The sequence below is a fragment of the Thamnophis elegans genome, chromosome 2 (genome assembly GCF_009769535.1).
Source record: "Thamnophis elegans isolate rThaEle1 chromosome 2, rThaEle1.pri, whole genome shotgun sequence".
Classification (NCBI taxonomy): domain Eukaryota; kingdom Metazoa; phylum Chordata; class Lepidosauria; order Squamata; family Colubridae; genus Thamnophis; species Thamnophis elegans.
In genome coordinates, this window is record NC_045542.1 from 7,399,405 (window position 1) to 7,424,686 (window position 25,282).

A 25,282-nucleotide genomic window follows, 5' to 3' on the forward strand; every position below is an offset into this window, starting at 1 on the left:
CCTCAGGCCTCTTGCTCTAAGGGAAAGCTCACAGCTAAGACTGATGGCGAGTAGCTAGCTATCGTTGAACACAAATTGACCACTGGGGATCAGAAGGTGGTGTCCACCAAGTGTGGAAGGGTCTTTTTCCAAGAGGGGAAACTAGCATCTTTTAATTTGGTTTGATATGGTCAAAATGACTTATAATAAAAGTTCTATTATTTTCAGTTCATCCTTAAAGCTTTGCTAGGGCTATCGTATATAGGTGGCTCAGTGGCTAAGACGCTGAGCTTGTTGATTAGTATGGTCAGCCGTTCGGTGGTTCGAATCCCTAGCGCCACGTAAGGGAGTGAGCTCCCGTTACTTGTCCCAGCTTCGGCCAACCTAGCAGTTCGAAAGCATGTAAAAATGCAAGTAGAAAAAATAGGAACCAGCTTTGTTGGGAAGTTAACAGCGTTCCGTGCGCCTTCGGCGTTTAGTCATGCCCGCCACATGACCAGAGACGTCCTCAGACAGCGCTGGCTCTTCGGCTTTGAAACAGAGATTAGCACTGCCCCCTAGAGTTCGGAATGACTAGCACGTATGTGCAAGAGGAAACCTTTACTTTTTAGAGTTATTTTTGCTAAGCACAATGCACAGCTTCATATTGTGATCTCCGTCTCTGATCACCTCTTTGATTCTATACTTCACAGCAGGCAGTAAAGCTTGCAATATTGAGCTCAAGGTGGTAGGTTCAGTTTTACTTTCGTTTTTAGGTCCAAGCAGTGCAATCTTTCTTATTTTGTGGCAAAAGAACAAAAATCCACAGGAAGTAATGGGGAAAAAACCAACAAATAAGCTGTTGACTTTCTCTAATTTGTGGTATAAAGTGTAGCAGGATGGGAGAAGACTGGTAGCTCTGTTTTGGATCAGGACTCAGCCAAAGAGAGAGTTTTTGCTAGAAGCATGGGTGCAAGACAGAGGTGGGTTCCTACCAGTTTGCACCTATTCGGTAGAACTGGTTCATCAAATCTACCGAACCGGTTAGAAGAGGTTCCACCAGTGGACCCGGAAAGCAGGCCACACCTACAGAAGAGGTTCCAAAAAATTTTGAAACCCACCACTGGTCCTTGGATAGGATTATTCTACACTATCATGCTCATATTTATAAAACTCAGTGCCTCTGTGAAAGGTAAGGATGACTCCTGCGTTTGTGGTGCAATCAGAACATTGCGTGTGTTGAAGTTGTTTTAAAGCAAACCAAAGATGCCTTTTAAAAAACAAGTTTACATCATATTCTTATGCATGCCAGTGCTGTGTGTGAGGTAATTTAAGGTGGTTCTGACAAGTGTCGTCGGCATCTTCATATCCGGTCACATGGGAGGCAAGCCACTCCCATCCGGTCACATGGGTGGCAAGCCACTCCCACAAAGGAGGCCACACCCACAGAGTAGGTTCGAACAATTTTTGAAACCCACCACTGGTGCAAGATGCTTTTATTCAAAATCATTTGAGACTTTAAATCATAAATCCATTTAAGATAGCAATCATGTGACTGCATAGCAATTAACAAGCAGCACCCTTCTAACTTTGCTAACTTGATGCAGGGTCAAATCCATCTACGTGCAAAGCTATAAGTTGATGTACTACGTCTTTACTATCTAGTAGTCACAAGTTTGTATGGAGTCGTGCTCTGGCAAATGATGTAGCATGCCATGATTTCCTAATCATCTTGCATTGCCTATGAGCAACCTTGCCATGAAACAAATTACTAAGTTCTAGAGATAGGTACTGTAATCATAAGTTATAAATGGAATACAAAGTGAAGATACTGTAATTCCAAATGAGATTTTAATAGGGTTTTTAAAAATCTTTCTCCCCCAGTATGTGGATATTGCTTGTAAATTATACATATAGCCAATAGGTGGCACTACAATCCTATAAGACGGTCTTCATTATAGGGCTGTAGACACTCAGAAAATGTAAATATGTACCCTGCATAAAGCATTGTGTGATTTTTATAAGATGATGTACTGTTGGTATTTAACACTGGACGAATTATCAAGAATGTATCAAGGTACTTCACATGAAAGTTGGAAATGCAAATGTAAAGAAGGAACTTTTCGAGGTTCGAGGTTCATTTTATTTATATGCCGCCCGATTCCCAGCGGGACTCAGGGCGGCGCACAAACCCAAGGGGGGGGGTGGAGGGAAAAATACAAAAACTACAAAAAGTACAGGGCATTTAAAACAACCAATAGCCACACGATTCGAGAGGGGAAGGGAACTCATCAACCCCAGGCCTGCCGACACAGCCAGGTTTTAACGGCTTTATCACTTATGGTGGACATGTTACAGAGCGAAGAAATACTGGAGTAGGATTTACATCTTAATACAGAAGATTCTTAAATGAATATAAAGATAAAACCAGATATTTTTCTTTTAGGCTTAATGGATAAAGAACTTGGGAAAAAACCTGGAAATTTGAAGTTATATATGTTGACAACAGCAAGAATACTTTATGCACAAAAAATGAAAGAATATTTTTATTCCCGGCTGCAAAAGTTGATGGAGTTACCCATAGGTGATGAAATTGACTGCTTTGATCAAAGAAAAGATTACAATAAATGTTGTTTCTATCTTGAAACAGTTTTTGGACTTTGTGCTTGTGGTGGAAAAAGGGGATCTTTGATTTTACCTTTTGCTGATTAGATAGGTTTGTTGTTATAGAAATGGCTATATATATTATAATGTAAAAGTGAAAACTCAAGGTTATATGTTTAGACCTTATTCTAATGGTTTAAGGTTTAAGGTTTTAATGGATTTGGATGCCGCCCAATCCCGAAGGACTCCGGGCGGCTTACATTAAAAACAATTTAAAAAATATTAAAAGAATTTAAAATACAAGACAAAGCGAATTAAAAAAGGCACAACATGCACTCAATCTTAGTGGGGCTGAAGCTCAGTCAAAGATCAGCAGCCCCAGGCCTGCCAGAACAGCCAGGTCTTAACAGACTTCCGGAAGGCCGAGAGAGTGGGGAGGGTCCGGATCTCAGGAGGTAGATCGTTCCATAGGGCCGGGGCAGCTACAGAGAAGGCTCTCCCCCGAGGAGCCGCCAGACGACATTGTGTAGTTGACGGCACCCGGAGAAGGCCCATCCTGTGAGATCTTATTGGGCGCTGGGAGGTATGTGGCAGGAGGCGGTCACGGAGATATCCGGGTCCTAGGCCATGTAGGGCTTTAAAGGTAATGACCAGCACCGTGAAGCGTGTTCGGAGACCAATAGGGAGCCAGTGCAGCTCACGGAGGATAGGTGTAACATGGGTGTATCAGGGTACACCCAATATCGCTCTCGCGGCTGCATTCTGGACCAATTGTAGTCTCCGAACACTTTTCAAGGGCAGCCCCATGTAGAGCGCAAAAGGACTCAGAAATCATTTTTTTCTTTTTCTTTTCCCCTTTACCCTACACTTTTTCCCTCTTCCCATTTCCCTCCTCTAATTTTCCATTGTTTTCATTTTTTTTTGTATTTTTGCATTTTATATTTTGATAAACCAACAAAGATATAAAATTTACAAAAAGATGAACACCACAATGGCAAGGCAAACATATAGCTTGTTTAGCTCCTGCTTCATGCCTCAACTTCACACCACAAATCAGACATGGATTTCATACTGCTCTTTTATTAACATTATAAAATTCCAGTCATCAGCTAAAAAATACCCATCCCCTCAATAGCACCTCCTATTCCCTCCCATTTCAATGGGGAGACAGGACAGGAACTCCCCCCACCCCACTGCCCCATTTCCCCACCCTGTTCTCCATTACAAGCTAAAAAAAAAAGACCTTACAGTTGGGGAGGGGATGTAAACTTCAAACACTACAAAATATATGTGTTTCTACAAGGGATGAAAACTTCGTGTACCGATCCACAAAACCAAGGACTTCTACCTAGTATATATGCTGAGCATATTTGTCTAGGAAGAGCACTCACCCCTAAGGGAGAACCAACAAATGGGACTCTGGGCCACTCCAAAGCCCCTTCCCTCTGTCTACATGGAAATGCCATACTCTGTAGCGCAGACAATGCTCCATTAATGGGCCTCTTCTAACCTTTGTAACGCTCATTAGGAAGCTGCTGATGTTCCAGCAAAGAACAATGGACTTGCTAGATCTCGGTGTGAGCCACAAAGATCTTAAATCCATAAGCAAAAATGAATTGCCAAAGAGCAATCATTAAGGCTTAGTAGGCCCCTTGCTTTGCAAATCTGACATGTAATCAGAGACCACAAGTTTGATTCTAATACAAAGAACCATACAAGACTTTTAAGCCATCCCATCACTGCCCTAAAGTTAGAAACACAACCATCTGCAAACTATTCCCCAATTGGTCCCTAGCGGATATGTGCCATCTCTTCCAGGAAGGGGGTCTTCATGCAGCCAGTGCAGAGTTGATCCATCCAAAGGGGAGCCTCGTGTTGCAAGGGGGTCCGTCTTGGGTAAAAGGTGTACTTGAGGTCATAATTGAGCAAACAGCTGAGGGAGGCCATGTAGACATCCGAAAAACGGCACAGGCGGCGAGAGAAGTATGTGGGATTGTGGCACGTGCGAAAGATGCTGCCAAACTGCGGGTTGAAGAGGTTCTTGGTGAGTGCCCTGTAAGAGCATGCGGGGGGGTGGGGAGGAGAGAAAAAGAAAGAGGGATCGGACAATCAGGATTGATGGAATTTCATTCTCCAGAGATGACTCAGTCGGCAAGGTGGAGTATCTGAATAAAACGCTTACAAGGATTATGTTAAACAATTGTCTAAGAATCTAGGTTTCAATTTAATCGTGACCCGTCAAAACCGCGCTCGACTAAGCCGCGCCCGATTAAACCGCGTCGCTGACGTCATCAACAGGGCGACAACAGCGAGCGCGGAGAAAGAAGGGCGCTTTAAATAGCGCTTTGAAAGCAAGCCGATTCAACTTAAGGTAAGGGTTAGCTTTAGGGTTAGCTTTAGGGTTAGGGTTAGGGTTAGGTTAAGGGTTAGGGTTAGGTTAAGGGTTAGGTTAAGGGTTAGGTTTAGGGTTAGGTTTAGGGTTAGGTTTAGGATTAGGTTTAGGATTAGGTTTAGGGGGGTTAGGTTTAGGTTTAGGTGTTAATTTTAGGTTTAGTGTTTACAACGTGCTTCTGTCTCCACGCTGTTGTTGCCCTGTTGATGACGTCAGCTACGCGGTTTAGTCGAGCGCGGTTTTGTGGTGGAACCCAATTTAATATGAATATTTAAGATGCAAAATTTCACTTTGCATTACCTTTATACCTTGAAGCCATAACTGTGTATTAGCGTATTCTCAGGGTCTCTTGGGTGAGCATAGCCAATCACAGTATATCCAGTATCAGAAGGTCGGGTTCCCACCAAGTTTCTATTTATCGAACAACTAGTTTTTCTATTTTATTCCTGGCAAATATATGTTTATGAGTATGTGTTTGTCAGGCCTGCAATTATATTCCTTTTAGAATTTTGGCCTGCCACACTTTCTCTTATTTCATTATGCTGTTTCATTAGTATAGTCGATGGGAGGGGGGAATAGAAGGAGTAGGATTGTGGAATGTATTGTTTTCATTCTTTACTAGAAGCCAAGGTCATCCTTTGTCTCTGTACTTTGACACCTGACCGGAAGCAGCTGGGTGTGGATGCCAGCGTGGAAGAAGAAGATTGGACCATGTGATGGATTGTGGGTGTGGGGACAAGATCACGAACTGTTAACTGGGTGGAATTCTGATGTCATTTCCAGTATTGGGATTTCATAGCACGATGCCAACATGTCTGTCTTATTAAATTGGAACTTTAAGGATAGCTCTGCCTTGGACTATGATTTAAATCTGCATTATATTTGGAACGCTGACAGTGTTCCTATTTTATTCTGAGCATATTGGAATTGCAGCTGGCATTATATCTACTTTCTATTAATTTTGAAGTGTGGCCAGGGGTTGTTTTCCAAATAAAGATGACAGAAGGTTGCATTTTATCTTGCAATATAAAGCTCAGTTTTGCTGTTTTTCGGGCCATTTTCTGGTGCTCTGGCACTTACAAAGACCAGCTACCAGTGTGCATGTATGCAACAGAAACCAGAAGAGCAGCTGGCGATGGTGGCCGTGAACACAGAGAGCGCTCTGTGTGCCACCTCTGGCACGCGTGCCATAGGTTCACCATCACAGATATAGCCTCTTAAAAAAATATACTGGAGGGCACTAAGGGTTATACATTGTCTGCCCTCCAAATTGTCTTTTCATTTCTACCATGTTTCCCTGAAAATAAGACAGGGTCTTATTTTCTTTTTACCCACAAAATATGGCTTGGACCTTATTATGAGGGGAGGGTTTGTTGTTTTGGGGTTGCTGGGTGGCTGCTCTCTTGCGAGCGGGCTCCCAAAGAGCCAGGCACAGCCTCAGGGGCGAATGGCTGTGTTGCGCTGTCGCAGCAGTGCGACACAGCAGCCATGAAGTGACCACGCTCACGAGCAGCCACCCGGCAAACCCCCTTTCCAGCCAAGCACAGCACCATTCACTGACCTAGAGGTATCACCAAGCCACGTGAGCGCCCGTTCGCCGCCGCCCGGCTCCCACAGCTTGGCGCCTTTGAAATGCCAGTGAATGGTGCTCTGCACGGCTTGAGAGGGGGAATTACACGAGCGGCAGCTGGCCCACAACCATAGAGCGTATGCCCAGAGCAGCCACTGCCGGAAGACTCGGTTTGGAAGCTGCAGAAAAAGCCATGCAGCGGTGGCGGCGGTGCCCTGGCTCTGCGGGGAGAGCTGGGCCAGGGCATCGTGAGGCTGGGAGGCATGTGAGTGAGAGCGGAACAGCCACTCACGCAACCCCCCTCCCCAGCCATACAGAGCGCCATTCACTGGCATTTCGAAGGCACCAAGCCGCGGGAGCCGGGCAGCGGCAAACAGGCGCTCATGTGGCTTGGCGATACCCCTAGGTCAGTGAATGGTGCTGTGCTCGGCTGGAAAGGGGGGTTGCCGGGTGGCTGCTCGTGAGCGTGGTCGTTTCATGGCTGCTGTGTTGCGCTGCTGCAACAGCGCAACACAGCCATTCGCCCATGAGGCTGTGCCCGGCTGAGAGCTCGCTTGCAAGAGAGCAGCCGCCCAGCAACCCCCCCTCTTCAGCTGGGCACAGAGCCACTCACCAACCTAGCACCAACCTGAAGGCACCAAGCAACGCTATCACCTTTGCAGCTTGGCACCTTCGGGATATCGCTAGGTCGGTGAGCGGGGCTCTGCCTGGCCGGAGGGGGGGTGTTATCCGGGGGGGTTATTTTCGGGGGGGGGGCTTATATTTTTGCCCACCCAAAAAATGTGGCAAGGCTTTAGTTTCAGGACATGTTGTATTTTCGGGAAACACGGTAGAATTGATCTAACATTATTTTATGATTATAAAAAGACCCGGACATTACGCCTGAATATTCAAAACACCAAGTTGCTGCAGAATAGGATTGGGGTATGGAGTGATAAAGCATAAAAGCACATTATTCCTCTCCATAGCCAAGTAAAAATAGAAGCAAATAAATGTTTTTACCTTACATAACAGCACATAGAACATTTCCATTTGTCTTCATTATTTTGCACTGGTATATTTACAGTATATCAGAGAATTCCATTTCATATTACTGTATCATTAAACTTGGATGTTTTGTGATAAGGAATTTTCTGTATTATAGTTTTTAAGTTCCTTTCTTTATTATCAGACAATCTGAGCTAGGTTTTTCCGTGGCCCGACAAAACCCCGAAGCCCTTATCCGCGGAGACATAAGCGCGTCGCTAAAGCCGCAACATCATCATCGCACGTCATCACCGCCGCGACAACAGCGCGGCAACAGAAGGGCGCTTTAAAACGGCGCCACGGCAGAAAGCCGATTTCCATTAAGGTAAGGGTTAGGATTAGGTTTAGGGGTTTGTTTTAGGGTTAGGTTTAGGTTTAGGTTTAGGGTTAGGTTTAGGGTACTGAGTGGTTGGGAATGCGCGGATTTGCCCTCTGCGATTATGTCATCGCAGTAGGATCGCGTTTTTCCTTAGCGCTTTGAACGGCGCGAATTAGTCTTCGTGCTTATGTTTCCGCAGATAAGGGCTTCGCGGATTTGTGGTGGAACCGGTTTTTCCCATGCAACTCAGAGGTTAAAACAATACGTAGCTGTACTATAATCTAAAAGAGCTTATTTCATGCCTAGAGCAGACAGACCCAAGGAGAGGGCAGACAAAAACTCCTACCTTTATTAAATGGGATATGATTCACAACAGCAAAGCCTGCGCTTGCAATTCTTTCATGGAATTGTCAGTGTCTGTGCGTGCCAAGGTGCACATGTGCAAAAGGAAGTGATTGCTCATACCAAAATAACAACTCTCAGCACAAGGCAGGAGCAGAGCTGTTAAAAACTGCCAATCATGCCTGGGGTTTTCTTTAATGTGCATTTAAACTATCTGCGACATTTCAACTAGCTCCAAGCATCAAAAGGACAGCAGTAACATAGTTTTTAAGCAAATAGCAATTCCCCAGGTTTCCGAACAGCACAAAGGTAACTCACAAATGATGTTATCAATACCATTGAAGAATATTCAAAATAAATATGGGTCTAGGAAATTTCAGATAGCTTATGATTAAGATCAGAAATGATACAAATTGTTTATAGTTAGCCTAGCAAGGAGGAGCTAAGCTCAATTCAAAGACGTTATTAATTTTCTACTTTCTCTTTAAGTATATTTTAAACTGTTTTTGTTAAAGATGTATACCTTGTATTGGTTCTGGGAAGTCGGGGGGGGAAGGTTGGGGGGGTTGGGGGGGAGGGAGCGGAGTTTACTAAGTTGGAGGAGGGGTGTTGGATTTTAAGGTATTATGATTGTACATGTATACTGCTATTTTTTCTTTTTTATGTCTATTGAAATGGAATTATAAATACCATCAACACAAAAGGGAGTTTGCTCAGAAGCTGAAATACACCAAGTGAATTAGAGGAAGAGTGGGAAGCAGAGGAGAGAAGAAAGATAGGAAGAGAGGGACAGGAGAGAGGGTGAGGGGGGAAAATGAGGTGTATAAGGAGGAGTGGTAAGGGGAGAGAGGAGAAGGAGAAAGGAAGGGGAAGTAGAGTAGAAAATGATGGAGGGAAGACAGGATGTAGGAGTGGGAAGCAGAGGAGAGAAGAAAGATAGGAAGAGAGGGACAGGAGAGAGGGTGAGGGGGGAAAATGAGGTGTATAAGGAGGAGTGGTAAGGGGAGAAGGAGAAAGGAAGGGGAAGTAGAGTAGAAAACGATGGAGGGAAGAAAGGATGTAGAAAGGGGGAGGAGAGAGGGGGAAGAAAGTGTTGGATAAATATGGTGTATGGAGAGCAGAAGAGCCAATAACTGGTTTTTTTTCCCCCCTTTGGTAGTTGATGGGAAGATGAATTGATGTAATTACTTAATAATACAACATGATATTGACTATGTAATAGTATACATGTGATTATATGCTATAAAAATGGAAAATAAAAATTTTTCTATGCGAAAAAAAAAACATTTAAGAAGCTATATTAGAGTGAACAGGCAGGAAAGAATCCCCCAAAACTGTATGAAGGTCATTCTTTCTGCTGTGGAATCTTTGTACAGAAGCCTGAACACTATTTCCCAAAAAGGATCTGTTGCCTGCCTTGTCACTTTTTCACTTCTACATCAAAGGTGGTTTTCCTTGACTGTTTAATGCATGCTTTACCAAAAAAAACCAAAACACCTTCTGGATATTTAAGAACTGAGATGAAATGTATTTTTCTCTCCCTGTTCTCCAATCCCCATCAACTCATGATTTCTCTTCTGGAGCTCAAGCAGGATTCCATGCCTGGACACAGAGCCGAGGTGGCACAGTGGTTAGAGTGCAGTACTGCAGCCACTTCAGCTGACTGCAGTTCTGCAGTTCGGCTGTTCAAATCTCACCTGCTCAAGGTTGACTCAGCCTTCCATCCTTCCGAGGTGGGTAAAATGAGGACCCGGATTGTTGTTGGGGGCAATAGGCTGACTCTGTGAACCGCTTAGAGAGGGCTGAAAGCCCTATGAAGCGATATATAAGTCTAACTGCTATTGCTATTGCTACTTACAGCTTGGTTTTGTGATAGAATCTGGCAAGGGATAAGTCATAAGAGCCACTCTGATATAGGCATCAGGCTCAAAACCGGGAATGTGGGTTCTAGTCTTTCTTTTGGGCGCAAAGCCAGCTGGATTGCCTTGGACTAATCACTTTCTCTCCGCCCTAGGAAGGCAGCAATGGCAAACCGCTCCTGAAAAATCTTGGCAAGAAAACTGCAGAGACGTGTCCAGACAATCTCTTCAGAATCAAACATGGTTGAGCAGGAGGGGGGAAAAAATCATTAGAACCAAGAACAGGGGTGGGTTTCAACCGGTTTGCAGCGGTCCCTGCGAACCGGTTGGTCGGCGAACCTGGAAGTAAGTAACTTCCGGGAACGGCGAAGGGCCCACCCGCCCGCCCTCGCTCCTTACCCAGTTTTGACGAGTTCTGCGCTTCCACGCATGTGCAGGACGCATACAGCGCCTGCGCGATCCTCCAGGAGCAGCTGGAGCATCGCACAGACGCTAGTACGCATGCGTGCACCACACGCGTGCACGAGGACGCCGCCGGCCCCGTTCCAACCGAACCGGTTGGAACGGGGCGAGAAACCCACCCCTGACCAAGAAGATGACATAATTGCGACAACTGGTGATTTGGCTTCCAAGGGAGTAGCGAGTGATTCTATTTACACAGCTTTGCCCATCAAGAAAGAGTCAATGAGGCTGATAAGAGAGTCAGTCCAGTAAGACAAAACAGAATCCCACGAGGGAATTGCAACTATGCAATAAAGGACATGTCTGGACCTGTGTAAACAAGCCTGAAACCAGTCTATTAAAACTTTACAGGAAACTTGAAAAGAGGCCTATCTAATTCACAATTCTATTTCCCCCTGACTGGTCTATAACCAAAATAAAGTTTCATTCTTGCGGTTGGACTGGATGCTTAGTTGTGGGTGATGGGAGCTACAGCCTAAGCACAACTGGACAATGTAACAAAGGCCAACGCTGTAATATAAATCTTTGTTATACTTTACAAATTAACCATGAAGAGTTAAGAATTACATTGGAGAGAAATTTAAATGTAGATTTGATGGTGGGGAGAGAAAGTGGAAAAGGCTAAACACATTCTAAAGTTTGTTTCAAAATAGCAGTAGACTTATATAGCAATAGCAGTAGACTTATATACCGCTTCATAGGCCTTTCAGGCCTCTCTAAGCGGTTTACAGAGAGTCAGCATATTGCCCCCAACAATCTGGGTCCTCATTTTACCCACCTCGGAAGGATGGAAGGCTGAGTCAACCCTGAGCCGGTGAGATTTGAAGCGCTGAACTGCTGATCTAGCAGTAGCCTGCAGTGCTGCATTTAACCACTGCGCCACCTTGGACAGGACAGAGAGAATTATAGGTTGGATCCCGATTAAGCTGAACTAAAGATAAGTAACTTTTTTTCCCCAAAATCAAATCAGTTAATTCAGTGGGGTTCAAGTTATACCAACTGTAACAAAGCTGAAGTGGAAAATCATGAATCCAGGAGAGGTGAAAAGAGACCAAAAATTAAGGTCCCAATTAACTCTGCAAAATTTAGAGGCTTGAATGGTCATACTTTAATGCTGAATGCTCTTTTAATGCTCTTTAAAACTAGGATATGTTAAGTATATTGTTATAAATACCATCAACATAGATTGGAGTTTGCTCAGAAGCGGAAATACCCAATGAGAGGAAGAGTGGGAAACAGAAGGGAGAAGAAAGATGGGAAGAGAGGGATAGGAGAGAGGGTAAGGGGGGGAGATGAGGAGAATAAGGAGGAGTGGAAGGTAGAGAGAGGAGAAGGAGAAAGGAAGGAGAAGTAGAGTAGGAAAGGATGCTGGAGGGAAGAAAGGAGGTAGGAGAGAGGTAGAAGAAAGAGGTGTATGGAGAGCAGAAGAGCTAATATGTTAAGTATATTGATATGGAAGCATAAATACCATCAACATAGAATGGAGTTTGCTCAGAAGCGGAAATACACCAATGAGAGGAAGAGTGGGAAACAGAGGAGAGAAGAAAGATGGGAAGAGAGGGATAGGAGAGAGGGTAAGGGGGGAAGATGAGGAGGATGAGGAGGAGTGGAATGAAGAGAGAGGAGAAGGAGAAAGGAAGGGGAAGTAGAGTAGGAAAGGATGATGGAGGGAAGAAAGGAGGTAGGAGAGAGGTAGAAGAAAGAGGTGTATGGAGAGCAGAAGAGCGAATAATGGGTTTTTATCTTTTGGGGCGTTGATGACAAGAGGAACTGATGTAATTACTACTTAATACAATAGGATACTGGCTATGTAATAGTATACATGTGATTGTATGTTATGGAAATGGAAAATAAAAAAGTATATTTTAAAGAAAAAAAATGCTGAAGAGGGGCAACAGAGTATGTGCATACAATTTCACTTTGTAAGAAAAAAAACTTAAAACCTTTATGTTCAGTGGGATGGAGGCAGTTCCTATTTATTAATTGGGCAAGCAGGGAAGTAGCCAATGTGTAAGTCTGAATTAGCACACTGAAAAGAAAGGGGAAGAAATAAAATACCTGAGTTCCTGGCGCTCCTTCATCCAGTCCTGCAGCACCTGCTGGGATTCGGGATCTTGGAACATCTTTTCAGGAACAAGAACCCAAAAGTTAGACAGCCCTGGGATTACTGTTCCATCCCCTCTCAAAGCTCACTAAACTAGCTTCTTAGAACCAATGTTACCGTTCCTTGAATCTCCTAACTCCCACAGGTCCCATTTATTGAGAGAGCAACTGACTGCAATGCTGTTTTAAGTATTCCCTGCTCTACGTTACTCTCTTCCACACTGGTTCTATCAAGAATTTGGGGCCTTCCCCAGTGGTGGGTTTCAAAAATTGTTGGCACCTACTCTGTGGGTGTGGCCTCCTTTGTGGGAGTGGCTTGCCGCCCATGTGACTGGATATGAAATTATGAATTAGTACTTAGGTTGGTCCAAGTAGCTGTTCAGAAACTCTGGCATTGAAGCATGCAAGTCTTAAAGTTGTCAAGTTACAAGATTCTTGCCAGTGGTGGGTTTCAAAACAATTTTAGAACCTCTTCTGTAGGTGTGGCCTGCTTTCCGGGTCCACTGGTGGAACCTCTTCTAACCGGTTGGTAGATTTGACAAACCGGTTCTACCGAATAGGTGCGAACTGGTAGGAACCCACCTCTGGCCTTCCCCCTTCTATTCCTAGCAGTTAAGCAGTGTCCTGATTCCTATCCTACCTGCATTCGTTCCAGCAATCCAGTTAAGGCTTGCAGCCAAGTGAGTGCTTGGGAGTACTGTTCTGTGTTGACCATTTTTGTCTCGGTCTCTAGCTCAGGAACTATGGCCCCTGTCCGCCAGCCATGCCTCAGCATCAAGTCCTGGGGCAGAGAGACAGAATGGAAAAGATTTATAGATTTATCACGAGAAACGTTACACACTGAACTCCGCCCACTCTTCTCCCAGGGATGGGAAGAAAATCTAAAAGACCCAACCTCCACCCATCCCTCTCTTCGCGACCCAGAGGATTATGCCCAAAGCTCTCACCGCCAGGTCACTGTAGAGATGGTCCCCAAAATAGAGCACCTTGGATCCACGCCAGCCTGTGAGCCGGAGGAAGTCAAAAAGGTTGCCCTAAGATTGTAGTTAGAAACGTTGCATTAGAAGGATTAGAAGAATTGCATGGATACGAGATCAACGTTCCTAGAAAATATTGTATATCGTGGAGGAAAATGGGAAAGTTCCCCTTCACATCTTGCAGGTACAGTTGTCTCCGGGACTCAAGAGACCTCTGAGCAAATTACCGTCTAACACTCAATCTCCCTTTTGCCTTTTCTCTCACTTGGTTGTCCAATCTTGGCCAAGTTTCCACCTTCAAACGTAAATAATTAGACCCAAGCAAGAGCTGGCAGCTGTTCTTATTTCTGTCACCCCACCCTCTGCACCAGACAGAGATGGTAAGTAGAGTGGGTGTTTGGAAAGAGGAACATCAGTAGCAGGAGGAGGAGGTCCAAGACTCCAGGAAGGTGGCACCTTTCTTGGAAGTTAAGTCACAACAGATGCCCAGTACTGCTACTTCTGAAACATGTCCTCACGTCAGTGGTGGGTTGCTCATCCCGCCGGCTGGCAGGGTCCTCGTGCATGCGCGCAGTTCACACGTGTCTTAGTGCCTGCGCGATGCTCCATTTGCTCGCGGAGAGTCGCGTAGGCGCTGTATGTGTCATGCACCTGCGTGGAAGCGCAGAAGCCTTCAAAGACCAGTAAGGAGCGCAGGTGGGCGGGTGGGCCCTTCGGCGTTCCCGGAAGTTACTTACTTCCGGGTTCACCGACCAACCGGTCCACACGGACCGCCGCGAACCGGTTGAGACCCACCCCTGTCTCACGTGCTCCTTCTCTCGTCTCTATACCCACAGGGCAAATCTCAAAGGAGGAAGAGGGGAGTGTATATCTTCAAAGATGATTCTGCTTGGGCTAACTGGATATTATGCCTTTTCAGTGTAGCAATTAGAGAGGAGATTTTTTTCCCTTCATCTCATTAAATCTCTGACTTACTTTCCTTCCAAAGTTTGCCAAGAAGCTCAAAGGGGTTGAGAAGGTTGAAGGTGAATAATTAATAATTTAATAGGCGACACCACCAAGTACCAGCAGCAGTCATAATTTTTTTTTTATGCTGATGGAGTTAACCATGCTCAAGGATCAAGGTATTAAAATCATATCGCATGTACGTAAGAATTACCTTGCTTCCTCAAAAACTCAGACCGCCTAATGTATGTATTCCCTACCTGTTTATACACTTGGCCTTTCTCCAGCTTATTTATTTTGTCCCACTGCAGATCTCCATTGCTATCCAGTCGTCGGAAAGGCCTGAAAGGAAAAATGGGTATCAGTTGGAGAGGCTGCTGAGAAGGCCTTTTGCCTTCCACTATATAAGGGAAGGAGTTCTAATATCTGACTCCAAAATCCACAGCTATTTTTCTCACACACATAGGCACATATTCTTTAATGCAGGCTAGGGAATTCTGGGAGTTGAAGTCCACACATCTTAAAGTTGCCAAGGTTGAGAAACACTACTCACTAGGAAACATTAACACTGCTGTATGTTACACCTATGTACGCATTTTCTGCAAATTTTAGTGGGTATCAAATCAGTGGTGGGTTTCAAAAATTGTTGGAACCTACTCTGTGGGTGTGGCCTCCTTTGTGGGAGTGGCTTGCCACCCATGTGACCGGATATGAAATTATGAATTAGTACTTAGGTCAGTCCAAGTAGCTATTCAGAAACTCTGGCACTGAAGCATGCAAGTCTTAAAGCTGTCAAGTTACAAGATCCTTGCCAGTGGTGGGTTTCAAAAAATTTTGGAACCTCTTCTGTAGGTGTGGCCTGCTTTCCGGGTCCACTGGTGGAACCTCTTCTAACTGGTTCGGTAGATTTGACAAACCGGTTCTATTGAATAGGCGCGAACTGGTAGGAACCCACCTCTGTATCAAATGATCCTAAAGGCTAAAGTAAATTAGGAATCTTGATTTTATAATTTACTTGTTCAGCAGCCTCCCCCAATCAACTGCCCTCCAGGAATGCTGGACACCCATTACAAAATCTTTTGATGTATCTAGTGATTTGAAAAGACATCGTACAGCATTTTAAGTATGTCTTACACAGAGAATTAGAAAAAAAACCCTACATAATGGCTGGTGATGTAAATGTACATTAGGAAAGGAAATCAGGATAGGCAGAGTTCGAGTACAGTTCATTGTAGCCTCTCTCCTACAGTTAGCAATTGTTATTTCAAATTTTCTATTTCTACTTTCTATTGTTGCCCAGGAAGTGACCCCGGTGATGATTTAGGGTAGAGAGAGAGACAAAAAGAAATCTAAAAATGAAAGAAAAAGAAAGGAAGTGCTAGAATATAGAAATTAAAATATACGCAGGAGGAAAGAAAAGAAAAATCCTCTCCAACCACCAGCAACTGAAATGCTGCCATCAAAGAACTCTGCCAATGGTTAAGAGGAAGGAAATTTTGCTCTCGTTGTCTTAAAGGAACAACTCCCTCATTTTTAGGCTGAGTAGTTTTTTCATTGTGCTTTCAGGTCTGAGCTATAATCTACTCAGGAGGGCACTCCCCCAAAGCCACATATTATCATTACACAACATGCACTGATCTATCTATCCCCAGAAATTGAGTAACAATGGCAGGACTGAGAAACACACCACCTTTTTTTTTTGCAACATTGCAGGCACAGACCATGCCTTTAAAAAAAAAACTGGGGAAGTTCTGTAAACTGCAGGGAGCATGAGAGTGACACAGGGACATTACTGGCAGGATTGAAAAGACAATCTTCACTCTGCCTTTTTTAAAATGCATTTTAGGGGAGAACTAAATTCCCACCATGTTTTTTTTCCCCCCTAAATCTTCTTGTACAGCTGCATTTCTGCAGCACAATCTTCAGGGGCTCTAAATACCACAAAGCAAAAGTTCAAGGAGGCTAAACATGGCCCACAAATGGCTGACTCGGGTATAATTCATCCGAATGTGTTGTGGCCTGGCAGGAGTTGTTGGAGCTGCCGCCAGACTCCGACAGCGAAGGGTCTTATGAGTCGGCCCTGGAGGAGGTGGAGGACCCTGGACAGGGTGTCGACTCCGAGCAGGGCGAGGAGAGACTGGTTGGCCACCAGGTGGCGGCAGAGCATTGGATCAGAGGGAGTGTTCAGGAAAACACTTGTGAGTTGTTTCAGGATGCACCCCGTCGAAGGGCTACTCGACGGAAGGAACAACTGCGTAAATTGTAGGAGATGACTGCGCTTAGCTGATGCTGATTAAGATCCTCTCCTGATTATAAAAGAGACTGTTTGTGCCACGCCCTGTTTGCAGGAATTCACGTTCACGAATTAAGAGAAACCAACTTGGAGCAGTGGTTTGCTGTGAGAAGCCTGTTTGCAGTGCTGCGTCGGTGTGAAGGACTTTTTGCCAGAGTTATTATCTCTTTGTTTATTTTGGGCTTGCAGCCAACAAGAGTCTGGACTGATTAAAACATTCTTTCGTACGTCTGTTTTGGCTTTAGTTCCTGGCGGAGAAGGGGGGTCAGAACAAGAATGTACGTGCAGCCGTGTGCCAATTCCATTAACCAGAAAGGTATCAAATGCCCTCAGGACATGCATTAGCTCATCCCCATATGGGGAAATGCAACACTCACTTGACGCAGTCATTGAAGAAATGAGGCTTGTCTGCCTGGACTATGACCACATCAAAGAAGTCTCGCCAATCCTTGCCCACCATGTATCGCATTCCTTTATCACTAGGAGAAACAGGGAGAAAAGGGGAGAGTTAGGAGGTACCAAAAAGTACAGAGTAGGAAGCAACCGTGAAACAAGAATCTCTCCAACTATCATGGTGGCTGGGGGATTCTGGGAGTGTGTAATGCCCCGCAGTTATCTACGCATTAATAATGATCTAGTAATATTTCCTTATGCATTTTAGGGACCTTTCCTTACATAATTGGTGTTTTCTTTCATACTTTTGGATTTCTAATTTCTGTTTCCGTTAGTTGGCAATTGCTAAAACCAATCCCACGCGAAAAAGTATTCAAAGCCTTCTTGATTTTAATTGTCAATTTATTTATTCCTGCACATTGTAATATTTATTCATTTACATATCTCTGTTTTTCCACTGTTGTGCAAAAACAATTCCAGCAGCTGCTAACGTGTAAAATTAAATATATATTATACTCCCTTTCAAATAGCTAACAAAATATTTCTGGTTTTAATTCCATATCTTGCTTTATGATTGCTTCTAACCACTAACTTCTGAATAGCTACTTGGACTGACCTAAGTACTAATTCATAATTTCATATCTGGTCACATGGGAGGCAAGCCACTCCCATCCGGTCACAAGGGGCAGCAAGCCACTCCAATCCGGTCACGTGCGTGGCAAGCCACTCCCACAAAGGAGGCCACACCCACAGAGTAGGTTCCAACAATTTTTGAAACCCACCACTGGTTTAAGTCCATTAAGCTTAAAGTTCCCAAGGTTCAGAAATGCTGATCTAAGCTCCCTAGACAAGAACTGGCAACAAATGCCTGAGGATGTTGTGCTATCAGCAGCACCTCAAAATGTTGCCCATGTAGATTAAATTAAAATGATAATTAAATGATTAAATAAAAACAGATTAATGAATTAATCGACCTTATATATTTTCTCCTATGTTGTAGTGGAGGTGTACCTAGGTACACCCATGTTACACCTATCCTCCGCGAGCTGCACTGGCTTCCCATCGGTCTCCAAACACGCTTCAAAGTGCTGGTCGTTACCTTTAAAGCCCTACATGGCTTGGGACCTGGATATCTGCGGGGCCGCCTCCTGCCACATACCTCCCAACGACCCATAAGATCTCACAGGCTGAGCCTCCTTCGGGTACCGTCGACCAGGCAATGCCGGTGGGCGACTACTCGGGGGAGGTCTTTCTCTGTAGCTGCCCTGGCCCTGTGGAACGATCTACCCGCAGAGATCCGGGCCCTTCCCACTCTCTCGGCCTTCCGGAAAGCCATTAAAACCTGGCTGTTCCAGCAGGCCTGGGGCTGTTGACCCCAAAATACGGTCCAGCCCCATTTAGAATGGAGTGCATGGTGTGCTGTTTTTAAATCTATCTTTTTTTCTCTGTATTTTATTTTTTTTATTTATTTCTGTACTGTAAGCCGCCCGGAGTCCTATGGGATTGGGAGGCGTATAAATATAATTAAACTTACAAAAGGGAATGCCACGTATACAATCTTGAATTCTTGAATGAAAGGCAGAACTGATTTTTATTTTTCAACTTTGGGTACTGCCCATCTCGCTCTTAGTATTATATATTTAGTATCTAAACTTGCTATATACTCTGAGTATACAGCAAAAGGTATAAAAACATTAAAAACATAACAATATAAAGTGCCGATTAAAAAAAAGAGCCAGGTAAATGGATACGATGAGTGCAAATCTAATAATTACATAAGAAAAAGAAACTTGCATCCAGATTAAAAAAAATAGTTGGAATGCAATCCAACTCGCCAGCCAAACTAAAGCTAAAGTTAAATTCCTGAAAAAGAAAATGTTAAGTCCCTGGTAACTTAAGAAAAAACAAACAAAAATAATCCCAAATAGCTCAGAGGTATTTTAGAGCCTAATCGTGCTTAAACTCACACAAAGCTGAAGGGACTGTTGGTGATGAGGAAGAGTTTTTTGCCATTTTTGGCCAAACGGTGCAGGACAGCGTAGGTCTCATCCCCGTGCAGGATGTATTGCTCTGGAAGAAGAAAGGTGGACAGAGGCCTTTTAAGAATTACAAGCAATCCTCGGCGTATGACCATCTGTTCAGTGACCATTTGAAATTATGACAGCATTAAAAAAAATTGGACTTGTGACCCATGCTTAATGTTACAATCACTGTTATGTAATCAAAAATTGGGTGATTGGCAGCCCATGTGCTCTTATGACCACAAGGATGCTGCTATTCCCCCCCTCCCCACCTGCCTTTCTCCTTCCATCTATACACTTTTGGTCCCTTTGCACAGTGACACTTAGCAATAGCAATAGCAAGTAGCAATTAGACTTGTATACCGCTTCATAGGGCTTTCAGCCCTCTCTAAGCGGTTTACAGAGTCAGCATATCGCCCCCCACAGTCTGGGTCCTCATTTCACCCACCTCGGAAGGATGGAAGGCTGAGTCAACCTTGAGCCGGTGAGATTTGAACCGCCGAACTGCTGATCTAGCAGTCAGCTGAAGTGGCCTGCAGTACTGCAGTACTGCACTCTAACCACTGCGCCACCTCAGCTCTTAATGTTCCCTTTTTTGTCTTTGTAGCTGCCAGTATAGAACCCAAGGGACAATATTGTTGAATATGAGCTAATCGCCTGAAAAAATGATTGTTAATATTGTTCTGCGCATAAGCGAAAATCAAGATGGCGGCACCTATGGCACCTCCTGGAGAACTGCTTTGGGGGCGTGGTAGGCCTGGGTCACTGCTGGGTCCCTGGAGTTGCGTGTGGAGCCCCCACCCCACCCCGGGTTCCTCCTTCTGCATTCCGTTTTCATGCCTTCGGGTGGAGGGAAGCGGGCCCTGCGTGGCATCCTGGCTCTGTGCTCTGCAGCCCGCCCGGACCCTGCTTGGCTGGGCGCCTTCCATCACCACCACTCAACTTACCCATTGTAGGAATTTGATGAAGCGGCTCATTTGCTCCACCCGAAGGCACGAAAATGGAATACAAAAGGAGGAACCCGGAGTGGGTTGCGGGTGCCACGTGCGACTGCAGGGCGCAAGTGCGTGTGTGCAATCCAGGCTCTGTGATTTCCCATGATTCCTGCTGCACCTGGGGCTGTTTTGGGGTGTTGCAGCCAGGTCCTCCTCCCCCCCCTTGTCCCAAGCCAGGATTGGGTGAACTTTCCTCCCTCCCTCCCTGCTTGCACAGTCCAGCGCCTCCGCCTGCGTTTTTCCTATCTCCCACCCTTTCCTTTCTGTTGTTCTCTGCCCCCGCCCCCACTTGCCCGCCGGATTTATAAATACAGGCATGGCCTCCAGGTTGCAAAGTTGAATGCTTAAATTCCTTCTAGGAAACTTATGGCTTTTCTCTCGCGGTCTATTTTGGGGAGTTTTTCCCTTCTCTTCCCTCCCGCTCCCTCCGTCGGAATCCCAAAATTTCCCCCCACCATTTCAGTGGGCGTGGCTTAGTGGTGGTGGGGTCATGTGACTGTGTGTGTGATAGTGAGGTCAAGTTGGCCACCCCCACTCAAGTAACATGCTCCCCACCTAGCCACGACCACAGAACCGGTAGTAAAATTTTTTAGAACCCACCACTGCCCTGCCCCCAGATTTCTACTTCAGACCCACCCCTGCCCCTGTGTTGGGGGGCAAGGGGGCAACTGAAGTGGAGGCCTAGAAGTGATGGCAGCTGGCTGAGACTGCTGAAGGCCCTGGGCCTCTACTTCAGCACCACTTGTAGTGCTGCCTCCACCAAGTGGAGCCGAGGTGGCGCAGTGGTTAGGGTGCAGTACTGCAGGCCACTTCAGCTGACTGTTATCTGCAGTTCAGCGGTTCAAATCTCACCGGCTCAGGGTTGACTCAGCCTTCCATCCTTCCGAGGTGGGCAAAATGAGGACCTGGATTGTTGTTGGGGGCAATATGCTGACTCTGTAAACCGCTTAGAGAGGGCTGAAAGCCCTATGAAGCGGTATATAAGTCTAACTGCTATTGCTATTGCTAATTGCACTGTGCATGTGTGTGCAGCGCACATCAAGCGCATACACGAGTTAACCGGGAGTGGTGCCTGCCGGAACCCACACCTGGCTGCAACTTCATACTGCACTATAGCACCTCCCCAACTCACACATGTCCTGCACCTCGTTTTCCAGGGCCTCCCCCACCTCTTGAGATACCCCTTCACTCCTTTCCTAGAATGCCCTCTGGTTAACAACTCATGGATCTCGCTTAACAATGTCAGTTGAGAAAGCCAGAATTGCAGTCACTAAGTGAAGCAGTAAAAAAAACAGCTTGCTTTTCAATCTCATTGCTTAGGAACTAAAATTCTGGTCCTAATTGCTGTCACTAAGGCAACGGCTTAGCTCCCTGTATGCCGTAAGAGTAGACCTGTGGGCTGAACACCAACGGCTCTTTCCTTGCTCTTTTCTTATCACACGTTCACAACCTTGGCAATTTTAAGCTGTGCAAACTTCAACTCCTAGAATTTCCCATCCAGCATGGCTGTGGAATCCTGGGAGCTGAAATCCAGATCGTTTACAGTTTCCCAGGGCTTAGAAATACTGGTGTAGGAGGTAGATACTCACCCAGATCTTGCATAATCCACTTGTACATAAAACCTTTAATATGAACATCTCGGATGGCATCCTGTGGAAATGGTTGAAGGAAAAAAAAAAGAAGAAATGAATTCCAGGAATAAACATTGCAGGCGCTGACATTTCTACATCTGGGCTGCATTTCAAATGCAACATGAGTAGGGCGTCCACATCAGTGTTATGCCTTCTGTCTTGCCTCTACTTTTTTTTTTTTTTTTTTTGTTATACTTCAGAGGAAGGAAACAATACTCAAGGTTTGTGATCCGATCTCCTCTTTAAAAATTTAAAAAACTTTTAATAGCAGTAATTATTGTGTGTTTGTGGTTTGGATAACTAGTAGATAACTGTGGTACGAGGGAGTGAAAGTAACTCTTTGCCATAACTCTGCTCTGTGGGTAATGATCAAATATATCCTTTATTACGTGACCCATCAAAACCGCACTCGACTAAGCCGCGCCTGATTAAACCGCGTCGCTGATGTCATCAACAGGGTGACAACAGCCAGCGCGGAGAAAGAAGGGCGCTTTAAATAGCACTTTGAAAGCAAGCCGATTCAACTTAAGGTAAGGGTTAGGTTTAGGGTTAGGTTAAGGGTTAGGGTTAGGTTTAGGGTTAGGTTAAGGGTTATGTTAAGGGTTATGTTAAGGGTTAGGGTTAGGGTTAGGGTTAGGTTAAGGGTTAGGTTTAGGGTTAGGTTTAGGGTTAGGTTAAGGGTTAGGTTTAGGATTAGGGTTAGGATTAGGGTTAGGTTAAGGGTTAGGGTTAGGTTTAGGGTTAGGTTAAGGGTTAGGATTAGGATTAGGTTTAGGGGGGTTAGGTTTAGGGGTTAATTTTAGGTTTAGGGTTTACAGCGTGCTTCGGTCTCCGCGCTGTTGTCGCCCTGTTGATGACGTCAGCGACGCGGTTTAGTCAGACGCGGTTTAGTCGAGCGCGGTTTTGTGGTGGACCCCTTTATTATTTATTTGCTCTTGAGGGAACATGTATATTTCTGTTCCATCAACAACAACAACAAAAGTAATTGAGTAATTGATAAGTAACAATTAAAACCACGAAGTAAAACATTAAAACAGATATAACTTTAAAGCAACTAAAATAACATCAGAATATAACAATAGTACCAAAACACACAGACAAATACAATCTTAGAAAGAACTGAAAGCAAAAGACTTGGAAAAGAAACCTTCATCCGTCCTTGTGGAACAAAACATTAACAACTTGTATTTGTATGTTTTGCACATACAAATACAGATAGCAGCCTGTGGGACAACTGAGGATCATTTGATCTGAAAAAAAAACCCTCAAGGCTGTTTCTAATCATTTTTAAATATGTGTAGGAGAAAAGGCATTACAGAGTTTAGCCAAATTTGTTTTCTCACATTAGCCTTGCAATGAATAAGAAGTCGGAATTTAATCTTGGAAGTTGCAGCATAATCCTTTATTTGTCGCAAAAGGAAAAGGCCGTCTCTCTAGAAATGTTTAAAATACAGAAAATCTTATCTGGTTTGGTTGTCTCCTTCATTATTATTTATTTCTTCCTCAATTCCTTTCAAAGTATATGACGTTAAATTTTCAGGCTGGTTTGGGGTTGGGGGAGAATAAATGAGGCTACCAATATATATTATATACATACGTACGTACGTGTATATATGTACTGTAGAGCAGGACATCTGCTCCTGTTGACGCTGTTCTCTCTCTTTCCTTAAACTGTTCAAGCACTGCATGTAACCTGATCTTGTTTTCCCCTCCCTCCCTTCTCTCTCTCTCTCTCTCTCTCTCTCTCACACACACACACACACACACACACACACACACACTAACACAGGTTAAATGATAACTTCTCAATGTTAAGTAAACTTCAGAAGTGCCGTTCACATTTCTCCGCTGGTAGACTAAGGCTCTGCAAGTGGGACAGAGCCAAACAAAAGGACAGGAGCATAAAAGAATGGATCCAAAACATTATTTATGAGAATGCCAAAGAAGTTCTCCTAGAGTGAAAATGCCAATTCTGACCTCTTGCTCAAAATCAGGGGCTGGGCAACCTCCAGAGAGGCAGAGAGGCAGAGAGCCAGAACAGATGGTTTTTCCGGTCTCTAAACTTAAAAACATGCTGAAAACATAAGCCGAGGGGCCCTCAAGACGTGCGCCTTGGAGCAGTTGGGTTTACAGATAAGCCTTCCTGGCAGCTTTGCAGGCAACACGTCTCAAGTCTTCCCACCAGCTTGGGACAGCCTGTTCCTCTCTGGGTGAGATACGTCACAACCTTCTATAATAAAGTTCTATTTAAAAACAGAAACGGGAACCAACAGACCTAAAGCAAGCTTTTAGAACTCCAGGCCCCCCTAAAATCTTGTCATTTTGCTGTAGGATAAATCACAGAGGAGACACTATGTTCTGCAAAACCTCCCAAAAATAATTGCTAGATTCCTACCTCCCACTCAGAACTGAGAAGAAAATACACAATTGCCAGCCAACAGCACTTCCTCCTCCTCCTAACTTTCAACACAGAAGTTCTCCTAGGCAAACAAGAGTGGAACGGGAGAAGCTGCTTGCCAAGGGGGGATGAAGTACATACCGTAACATCTTTGTAGAGATGGATGGGATCATAATCAATATCATTGCTGATGAAAAAATCATTAGCTACCGCCAGGAGGGTCATTTCTGGCAGAGAGAAGATGTCCATGAATTGCTTAACAGCAGGGCCCTGGAAGGAAAAAGGAAAGAAGGTGAACGATACAATTTAGTAGACCATTGGGCCCAGTGTTTGCTTATCCCGTTGCTTATCCTGTTCCAACCGGTTTGGTTGGAACGGGGCCGGCGGCGTCCTCGTGCACGAATGCAGTTCACGCATGCGTCTTAGCGCCTGCGCGATGCTCCAGCTGCTCGCGGAGAATCGCACAGGCGCTGTATGTGCCATCCAGCTGCTCGCGGAGAATCGTGCAGGCGCTGTATGTGCCATGCGCCTGCGTGGAAGCGCAGAAGCCTTCAAAGACCAGTAAGGAGCGCAGGCGGGCGGGTGGGCCCTTCCCCGTTCCCGGAAGTTACTTACTTCCGGGTTCGCCGACCAACCGGTTCGTGGGGACCACCACGAACCGGTTGAAACCCACCCCTGATTGGGCGCTTCCTTTTTAAAATAGCTCTTAAGGATTTCTGTAGAAATTAAATTTTACTCAGTTCAACCCCTCTGGCTTTTTAACAAAAACACATACACGTCATTAACCTTCAAAAAGCAGAATTAAGAAAGTCAACATTCAGATTGTTCCAAAACAATCTGAAATTTGGACAAAGAGAGTTTAGAAGGAAAGTACAGAGAGAGAGAGAGAGAGAGAAAGATTAGATATAAGCTATTAGAAGGAAAGTGGGTAGCAAGTTCCAGGGAAGAAATGAGAACTGAAGACAGCTACGTTAAAAGCAGAGCTGATAATCAC

General features: G+C 44.8%; 1 protein-coding gene across 1 annotated transcript in view; it reads right to left on the reverse strand.

Annotated features, from left to right (window-relative positions):
* Positions 1–3,940: 3,940 nt before the first annotated feature.
* Positions 3,941–25,282, reverse strand: part of LOC116503937 (5'-nucleotidase domain-containing protein 2-like) — a 41,465-nt gene continuing 20,123 nt past the window's right edge. The window contains exons 6-14 of the mRNA XM_032210679.1: positions 24,430–24,558; positions 21,849–21,909; positions 19,211–19,313; positions 17,228–17,329; positions 14,818–14,899; positions 13,583–13,669; positions 13,276–13,416; positions 12,591–12,655; positions 3,941–4,615 (exon numbers count right to left, since the gene is read on the reverse strand). Coding sequence (XP_032066570.1) covers positions 4,354–4,615; positions 12,591–12,655; positions 13,276–13,416; positions 13,583–13,669; positions 14,818–14,899; positions 17,228–17,329; positions 19,211–19,313; positions 21,849–21,909; positions 24,430–24,558 — 1,032 coding nt within the window. The 3' untranslated portion in view covers positions 3,941–4,353. The remainder of the gene's footprint in view (positions 4,616–12,590; positions 12,656–13,275; positions 13,417–13,582; positions 13,670–14,817; positions 14,900–17,227; positions 17,330–19,210; positions 19,314–21,848; positions 21,910–24,429; positions 24,559–25,282) is intronic.